Source organism: Mus caroli, chromosome 14, assembly GCF_900094665.2.
Source record: "Mus caroli chromosome 14, CAROLI_EIJ_v1.1, whole genome shotgun sequence".
NCBI lineage: Eukaryota > Metazoa > Chordata > Mammalia > Rodentia > Muridae > Mus > Mus caroli.
This window is the reverse complement of record NC_034583.1, coordinates 19,902,994-19,912,568: the sequence shown is the minus strand read 5'-3', so window position 1 is coordinate 19,912,568 and position 9,575 is coordinate 19,902,994. Positions and strand designations below refer to the sequence as shown.

General features: G+C 46.0%; 1 protein-coding gene across 1 annotated transcript; it reads left to right on the top strand.

Moving 5' to 3' along the window:
- The first annotated feature begins 1,639 nt into the window (after positions 1-1,639).
- LOC110309672 (snRNA-activating protein complex subunit 2-like) lies at positions 1,640-9,340 on the top strand. Its single transcript, XM_021182400.1, has 4 exons — positions 1,640-1,852; positions 5,007-5,043; positions 8,210-8,614; positions 8,680-9,340. Exons 1-4 carry the CDS (start codon positions 1,640-1,642, stop codon positions 9,189-9,191), a joined length of 1,167 nt encoding a protein of 388 aa, XP_021038059.1. The 3' UTR covers positions 9,192-9,340.
- Positions 9,341-9,575: the final 235 nt, after the last annotated feature.

The window sequence follows — 9,575 nt, the reverse complement described above, 5'->3', positions numbered from 1 at the left end:
TCAGCAGATGGATGAGAGTGGCAAATGAAGAGATCAACAGTGAGGAGAGGTGGAAATAGAAATGAAGAGGATTAGAGAGAGGTCTGAGATGGGAGAGGCAGGCAAGAGAAAGGGTTGCTATATAGAAATAGGAAGCATGATGGGAAAAAGGACAAAGCCAGAACCAGAGATGTTCAGTGAGACATAAGGATAAACCAGGGCAGAGGCAAACTATGGGGGAGGATGGATAACAGGGTGGGGACATGATAACTGGATAACATCCAAAGGAAGCAAAGACAAGGAGGAGGAACAAAGGGATAGAGAGAAAGAACATTGTATGAGATCTCCATTACAGTCAGGAAAACAGGAGCAAAGAGAGGTAAATAACAAAGACTAGAGACTAGCAAGATGGCACATGCTGATAATGCTAGCACTTGGAAATGATAAGCAGAAGGAACAGGAAGCCAGGGAATTAAAAAGGGATAATAGACAAGAGAGAAATTTGCATAAAATACTGGCCACAGTAGTCAGGGAAACTAGAGAGTTTAGTAAGACAGTACCAGGCAACTGCAGAGAGCCTTTGGCTAAAGATCAATGTGTTTACTGTAAAGAAAAAGGACACTGAGCAAGAATCTGCCCCAATAAGAAGAAGAGGGGCAACGGAGGCTCTCTGAAGCTAGAAAAGAGACTGTGTTTCATATTCCCCCCCACCGACCAGTTCAAGACAAGTTAGAGAGTTCCTGGGCACTGCAGGCTTTTGTTGACTGTGGATTTCAGGTTTTGCTGAATTAGTGGACCCACTTTACCCATCACAAGAGATAAACAGCCCTTTGTATGGAGAAGTAAAGAACAACAACCCATCGATGCCATTTGACTGCCCTAATGTCAGTCCCAGCTTTAGGCCTCCCGGATGTGACTAAGCCATTCCATCTATTTGTGGCTGAGAACAAAGGTATTGCCAAAGGGATTCTTACTCAGAGATTGGGGCCCTGGAAAAGACCTGTGGCATAGTTATCAAAAAATTAGACCTTGTGGCTGCAGGATGGCCTGCTTGTCTGTGCATGGTGGCTGCTGTGACATTATTGGTCAAGGATGCAGATAAATTGACTCTGGGGCAGAACTTGGTAATCTCGGTACCACACACCCTAAAAAATGTAGTTTGTCAGCCCCCCCATTGATGGCTGACTAACGTTTGCATGACACATTACCAAATTCTGTTTCTCAACTCCAATAGAGTCACTTCCCCCAAACCCCAACCCCCCACCCCCTCAAGTCTGAACTCAGCTACCCTGCTCCCAGACCCAAACATAGAGACCCCTGTCCATGACTGTCAGCAAGTTCTTGCCAAGGCACATGGATGGCGTAAAGATCTGACAGGCCAGCCACTAGAGGGCACAGACTTTACCTGGTTCACAGACATGAGCAGCTATCTAAAAGAAGGGAGAAGACATGCTGGAACAGCTGTGGTAGACACCAAGTTATCTGGATACAGGCCCTGCCAGAAGACATGTCGGCCCAAAAGGTGGAAATGATCACTAAGGCCTTGGAATTAGGAAAGGGAAAAAGACTCATCATCCACCGTCCTAGTCACCAGAAGAGAGATACCATGATAGCAAGAGACAACAACATGGCAGACTGAGAGGCATGAGCAGTTGCAGCCATGGCCCTGCTGGTGCTCCTGGCAACAGAGCCCGAAAAACCCATCCCTGAGTTTACCTACATAGCAGAGGACTTAGCCCTCATTTCCAAAGATCCCAGGCACCAGTTCAACAAAAATAAGAGACTGTGGTACACCTCCAGGGAGAAGAAAATCCTGCCACAAAGACAAGCAGAGGCTATGATCAAACAGATGCAACAGTGGACTCACTTAGGGGTAAGCAAGCTCATCCAGACATTTTCCAAGACTAAGTACCATGTACCAGGTTTAAAACACCTTGTGGATCAGGTGATGTACAAGTGTGTGCCCTGCCAAAAAGTCAATGTCTACTGTACCATGGTGGATCCAAGAAAGGGGTACTGGGGAGACAGACCCGGTGTCTACTGGGAGGTAGACTTTACTGAGGAAAATATGGGTATAAATACCTTCTGGCTTTTGTGGATACGTTCTCAAGATGGGTAGACGCTTTTCCCTGTAAAAATAAGACTGCTCAGATGGTCGTCAAGAAGATTATTGAAGAAATTTTTCCAAGATTTGGAGTGCCAAAAGCAATAGGGTCAGATAATGGCCCTGCCTTTGTTGCCCAGGTAAGTCAGGGCGTGGCCAAGTATTTAGAGGTCAAATGAAAATTATATTGTGTGTACAGACCTTAGAGCTCAAGATAGGTAGAAAGGATGAATAGAACCCTAAAAGAAACCTTGACAAAATTAACCATGGAGACTGGCGCAGACTGGGTGGTGCTCCTCTCCCTTGCCCTACTTAGAACCAGAACTACTCCCTCTCAATTCAGTCTTATCCTTTTTGAGATCCTTTATAGGGCTGCCCTGCCTCTCACTGTCTTAAATGATGTACTTGAATCCACATGTTGTTGGTATATGATATATGCTAGGTAATAATGATAATAATGATCTATATGCTAGGTTAAAAAAGGCTTGCAGGTGGTGCAGGAGGAAGTCTGGTCACAACTGGCTGCAGCAAATGAGCCGGGCACCCCAAAGACATCCCACCAGTTCCAATCACAGATCTGATATAAGTGTGCCAGCATCATGCCCAGACCCTCAAGCCTCACTGGAAGGATCCCTACCTAGTCCTGCTTATTACCCCTTCTTATCCTGTTTCTGATCTTAAACTTTGGCCCATGCATCCTTAATTGCTTAAGTACAGTACAAGTTTTGATGCTCAGACAACAATATCAACAGCTTCAAAAAGTGAAACATCATTTCAGGATTGAAATGCACCAGAGAAAAGGGGGGGAATGTAGAATCCAAAATAAATTCAAGACCACTTAGTCCCTTCCCCCTCTGAAGAAACTTTCCAAACTATACTAGCAGGCCAAGTGCAGAACCAGATAAGGAAGCTGGCCGACTAAACAATGCTGAGAAAAAACAAACAAACATAAGGGCAGGCAGTGTGAGTCACTAGGCTAAAGGTAGTCACCCTATGCAAACCAACCACTTCCTGACAGGGTTACTTGCTACACCAATCAAAATAAGCCAGCTAGTTCTGTTGCCTAGATCTGCCCCTTACAAGGTATAAAAAGTGTGTTCTTTGTTTGTTTGGGGTCTCTCCTCTTGCCTGCATGTTAAGGGGGGTCCCCAACATGTTGGATCAATTTTTAAAAATCCTCTTGCAGTTTTCAGCAATGTCAGTCTCTGTGGTCTTTGTGAGTGAGGGTCTTTTGGCAGACTACAACACTAGCTTGCCCTTCTAATTGAATTGGCAAGTTCTGGGTTCAGGGGGAGACCCTGTCTCAAAAAGTAATCTAGAGAGTTATTGATAAAGACACCTGATGTGGATCTCTGGCCTTCACACACAAATGTGCACATGCATGTATAATTGCACCCAAGTGAGCATTTACACACACTTAGAGAGACTGAGACAGATACAGGAAGAAAGGTGTTTTGTTACACAAAGCAATCCTTTTAAGATTCCTTTCAACAGTCAGATAGTGGTAGCACACACCTTTAACCCCAATACTTCAGAGGTAGAGGCAGGCATATCACTGTGAGTTCAAAGCCAGCCTGGTCTACAAAGTAAATTCCAGGACAGCTAAGGATATACAGAGAAAACTTGTCTCAAAACCAAACCAACCAACCAACCAATTTCCCTTCAACATGCTGGCCATTATGACACATTTCCTATAGTCTCAGAACTCTGGAAGGAGAGGAAGGAAGATCAGGTTCTTAAAGCCAGCTTTGGCTACATAGAAAATTAGAGACCAGCCTGGACTATATGAAGCAGTGTCTTAACAACCAAAATTCTTCCCATTCTGAAATTATATGATTCCAAGAAATATCTTTTGGAATCCTTAAGCCTTCCTCTGCTGATGGCTACTCACTTCATTTACATGTAAAACTAACCACATTTCTGCTAGTCTTGTTCATGGCACATAAAATAAAAATCCAAAGAACTGCCATTACTATGTGGCCTGTACCCAATGTGAAAACCAACATACTGCTCTCTTCACGTTATCACATAACCAACCGTTAAACAAAAACTCTCCCGAATTAAATGCTGGTGCAGTTTTACGAGAGTCTGAGTTTGGTGAATCTGAAGGTATCAAATTTAAAGGCTGGCCTGAGAAGAAAGGGTACATGTTACCAGGGCCTGCTCAAAGTATGTGAACATCATCCAAGGACTCCACATTTCATATGGGGTAGGATGGGCTCCTGTCTCATAGTGTCATGGAGAGTCTATATGGTGAGAAGCCCATGCAATTGCCAGAACTCTTTCCTGAATTTTGAACACTTAGACTAAACCCAATGTGAAAAAAAAAAAAAAAAAAAAACGAAAGTGAAGACCAGTTTTCCCAACTAAGTCAGAAAGAAAGCCTAGTAGAGATTCTTGTTTTGAAGTACTGAGGTAGAGAAATGAAGTCCTCGGATTAGTTACTAATGAAGGAGGAGTTACCTTCTTCTACATGTTAAGTTTAAATACCTGAAAAACAGGGGATTTGAACTAGATGGAAACCAAGATGCCTTTGGCTTCCCCAGTAGAACAGGAAACTTGTGTAAGTATTTACCGAGGCCTGAAAGATTTATTTATTTTATGAGAATGGGTGTCGGCACATATATCTGTTAAGACCTAGGTAGCCACTTTCTTCTGACATTACTGCAGCCATTTTGTTTTCTTCCTATAGCCAACAATCTTTTTTTTTTAAAGATTTTATTTATTTAATGTATGTAAGTGCACTGTAGCTGTCTTCAGACACACCAGATCTCATTACAGATGGTTGTGAGCCACCATGTGGTTGCTGGGAATTGAACTCAGGACCTCTGGAAGAGCAGTCAGTGTTTTTAACCACTGAGCCATCTCTCCAGCCCCCTGTTGTGTCCAGCCAGCGGCTCACATGTCTGGGATCTATTCTGGAAAGGCATCTTGGAATCTGGAAGAGAAGAGGGAGCTAGGCGGATGAGAGAAAGATGAAGCTAAGACAAAATTCTGATCAAAGCTCAATTTTACTAATTTGTGCACCGAGTTATGAAGAAGGGGAAGGGGCCCGATTCCCGCCAAATCATCTTGGAGTAAGGTTGCAGGTGAACACGTGATAGCTCTGGAACAGTTAGGTGGCAGGCAGCAGCAGTGGGAGTGGCAGGATGATTGGGCAGCAAGCTCCGCTCTGATGCTCTCTAACACTGAAACCTGAGCAAACAGGTTTCAGGCTGGGGAGGGGAGGTTACAGCCCCCTATAGCCAACAATCTTACATTGTTACAGAGGACCTTTCTCATGCCTAATTAACCATTATTCACATATCCTGCTAAGTTCTAGGCTTTGGTGTTCTTGAAAATTCCCCAGACCCTCACCTTCCTCTAAAGCCACTGCAATAAATGTCAGTTAGAACTGCTCTGTGTAGTTAGCTACAACAAGCTTGAACCAAACCAACCACCACAACTACTCAGCAGTACTTCCTGCACCTGTATATAAGCTATGAGCTTTTATGTTTATCTTTCTTTCCTCTGTAAGCTGCCCCTGGGAAACAGTAGGGTCCCAATCTCAGCTCCTGATTCTGACCTGCATCCTTGTCTGGTCAATCCCAGTCAGGGTGTGTGTTCAATAAACTCTCCCTGTTTGACTGAACTTGGTGTCTGAGTGTTTTCTGGGGTGATTCCTGGACCCTAACATATCTACATGCCATGTACATATCTGCTGAAAAGCCTAGAAGAGAGTGTCATGCCCCCTGGAACTGGATTACAGACTGTTATTAGCTACCACATAGTGCTGAAAACCGAACCTACATCCTCTACAAGAGCAAAAAGTGCTCTTGACCATTGATCTTTATCTCCAGCCCTTACTTATGTTCCATTGGATGGCTTAATCAGCTATACACATGCTCAAGACTGTCAACTTGTCCCCATAGGCACACTGGTCCACCTTGCAGTATTGGTGCCTTTGCATTCAAGAACACATAGCAGCTGTGGATGCCTGCACATGTTACAGGATATCTGAACCTGTTTCTAGTTAGAGTGTAACTCACACTTAGCACACACTGTTAATTCCTTTGGCTGAAATGCAGACACAACTTTAGTATTTGCCTTTAACCCCAAACAGTGAACTTAAATTTAGTTTGTAGAAGAAAGCACTCATATTTGAAAATGATGTCTAATAGAGTGGCAGGAAAAGTGACAAATCAGAGAAAGATTTGACAGAATAGGATATGCTCAACTCTCAAAAAAGAGAGAGGAAAGGGAAACTACTTAAGGGAGAAATAGACAGTACAGGAAGAAGACAGTACACCCCAGGAATACAGTAGAATTTGTGGAGAACAGTGCAGTAGAGTTGAGAGGGAGAGTGGAGCAGCACAGAGAGGGTGAGGGGAACAGTTTTACCAGGAGAGTTTTTGCAGAGACAGATTAAAGAGAAGGCAAGGCTAGACACTGAGGGACCCTAAGGGGTTTTCCAGTCCCACACCCTCCTTACAGCTTCCCCCTCCTGCCAAGAGTCAAGGCTAGGCCAAGTTCCATTCTCCACACACAGGAACATTCTTGAGTAAAAAAATTTCAGAATGTACTGACTGATAGTCCCTGACCCTCTGGAAAGTCCCAGGTAGAGTTCAAATGTGCATCATGCTTGCTAGCCAATAGATTTAAAGGTCAATAAGCTTAGCCAATAAGTTTGAACCATAACTTTGCTGATGTAACCTGAGCCCCTAAAAAGTATAAAAACTGCTTGTAGTAGCCATTCAGGATCACCTTCTTAGTAACTCGCCATGAGGGACTAATTGAAAGTCAACCCTGATGAACCAGGAAATAAATCTCTTGCTTTTGCATCGATCTGCATCTCAGGGTCTCACTCGGGGACATCTGGAAGACAAAAATACTGGCTGAGGATACTTCAACACAGGTAAAGACAAGATGAACAAGAGAACAGGAAGGAGCTGGAAGATTAAAACAGAGTGCCAAAATTAATATCAGGCCAAGGAAAGCAATTCAGGAGAAGCCAAGAGAGAGAAGCCAGATTGACTCAGTCAGCTGGGAGAGGAGTTTGAACCATAACAGTTAAGTTGATCCAGCTGAAAGATCCTGACAGAATGTAAAAGGTCACAGAAGCCCTGAAATTGGCAAAATAGATTTCATTGTTAGTAGAACTAGCTTCACTGATTTAGAAAAATAGAGGTGCACAATGCTCTGGCCGCTCCTCGAACCTGTGTGTCTGCCAATGTTCTGACCAGCTGTGTGCCCATTGCTGCACCTCACTGCCAGGTGTTTGTGATATTGGTTGCTGGGAAAGAGTCAGGAAATCTCCCCAGCAACCATAGTCGGGGCCAATCCAGAGTGCTGCAACTTCATTAGACTCTTTCCTTGTTTTCCTCCCATACCCATTTCTTGAAGAATCAATCCGGAGTGCTGCACCTTCATTAGACTCTTTCCTTGTTTCCCTCCCATACCCATTTCTTGAAGAATCAATCATTTTAGAATAGACATTGTTTAGATCTGGAAATCCCCTACTCCCCCCCCCCTTTCCCCTTTCCCCTTTCCCCCCTGAGGGCCTATAAAAACTGGGTCTTCTTTCCCCTCGAGGTCGACTCCTCTACCCCTGCATGGGATATGAGTTGTCCCCAGAGCTCTGGCTTTCCCCGAATAAAGCTTCATGTGGTTTGCATCAAGCTTGGTCTATCGTGAGTTCTTGGGTGTCTGCTATTGTCCTGAGGCCTGAGCGAGGGGCTCCTCTCGGAATCTTTCACAGCCAGAGTTCAGAAAAAAATTATGAAAGGGTGATCTTATTCAGCAGCAAGTCGCAGAGGCTGAAAACATTCTAGGCCTCGATTAGATTATTCAGAGGCTTCCATGAATGGCACCACATACTATGGGCTGGGCCCTTCCTCATCAATTACTAAGAAAATGCCTCACAGCTGGATCTTATGAAAGCATGTTCTCAATTGAGGTGCCATTATTTCAGATAACTTGAGCATCTGTCATGTTGACATAAAACCAGCCAGTACATCTCCCAACCAAAGTTCAGGGCCAGATGGTTTTGGTGCAAAATTCTACTAGACTTTCAAAGAAGAATTCATGCCAATTCTCTTCAAATCATTCCACAAAATAGAAATAGAGAAGATTGCCCAATTCACTTTATGAGGCTGCTTCAGGCTCGGCGGGGCCAGCCAGAGCCAGACGCCGCAGAGCTGGCCCAGGAGCTGCAAGGCCGCTGCAAGGCAGAGATCTGCCACTTTATCCAGAAGCTCAAGGACTGGGAGGTTCAAGAGGCCATTCAGAAGATGCAGCCAGGTGGCAGAGAGGGGCCAAGGCATCAAGAAACACAGCTCCCAGCCTCAGTAGAGGTATGGATGGATCTTGCTGAGAAACTAACAGGCCCACTGGAGGAAGCCCTGACTGCAGCTTTCTCCCAGGTGCTCACCATTGCTGCTGCAGAACCCCTCAGCCTCCTGCACTCCAGGCCGGGCAAGCCCACAAAGGCCCGTGGAAAGGCACTGGTGTTCTTGAGCAACCAAGATGGACAGAAGGATCCTGCATCTGAAGGTTAGGGGCCTGTCCCTATGACTGCTGCTGGCCCCACTCGTGAGGCTTCTGTCCCTGACCTTAAGGCTCTGGAGCCAACCCTGAGACCTCTGGCCTTGCCTCAGAGGTCACTGTCCCTGACCCTGATGCCCCCACCAAGTCCCTGGCTGGATCCTCCACAGACAGAGACTTTGCTGTGGACTTTGAGAAGATCTACAAATACCTTTCCTTCTCCTCCAGAGGTGGCCATGGCCCTGAGCTCTCAGCAGCTGAGTCAGCTGGGGTCCTTAACCTGCTCATGGCACTTCCAGAGGAACTGTCCCACCTGCCTTGCACAGCCCTGCTGGAACATATGACCAAAACATATGCTCAACTGATGGCTCCCCAGACCTCTCTCCCTGGAGAGAAGAGGCCCAGGCCTGGGACTGAAGATGGAGGGACTGGCTCCACGGGGCCAGAGGAGCCTGACCGAGCTAGTCCTCAAGCTTCTGAGCCCATAGAGCCAAGGCTGGCCTGGAAAGCAGTTGGGATCTGCCCACTGAACCCGTTCCTGGTACCCCTGGGCCTCGTGAGCCAGGTCCCCAGCCCTTCGAGGTGAGGAGTACAGCAGATGAGATATGCTGATTTTTGTCCAGAACATCAGTCCAGCACCACTGGTATTGGAACTTGATTGTGGACTTCCTGACACAGTGTTCAGCCATAGGCTAAGCCTTCAGATGCTGTATAAACCAGCAGCCTTAGAAAGTGAAGCACGGCTCTTCCTGTCTGACCAGCACCGGGGTGACTGGGGCGCGGGGTCTGCTGACACCCGCCAGCTACCAACGACACCCGCCACAGGATCTTGAGACTTCTGGTGAGTGGAACACAGCTTCTGCTCCAGTCCAATCGCGCAGGACCTGAGACTGCTTTGGTTGGGGAGGCAGAAAACCGGCCTGAGTAGGGCCACAAGCCTCTTCCGGTCTGACAGCACCGGGGTAGCTAG

Bases quoted from the DNA above. Each gene is read 5' to 3' on its own strand.
- LOC110309672 (XM_021182400.1), top strand. From the start codon at position 1,640: ATGGCCCTGCTGGTGCTCCTGGCAACAGAGCCCGAAAAACCCATCCCT. The intron at 1,853-5,006 runs GTAAGCAAGCTC...ATCTATTCTGGA, and splicing joins AACAGTGGACTCACTTAGGG to AAGGCATCTTGGAATCTGGA. The intron at 5,044-8,209 runs GCGGATGAGAGA...CAATTCACTTTA, and splicing joins GGAAGAGAAGAGGGAGCTAG to TGAGGCTGCTTCAGGCTCGG.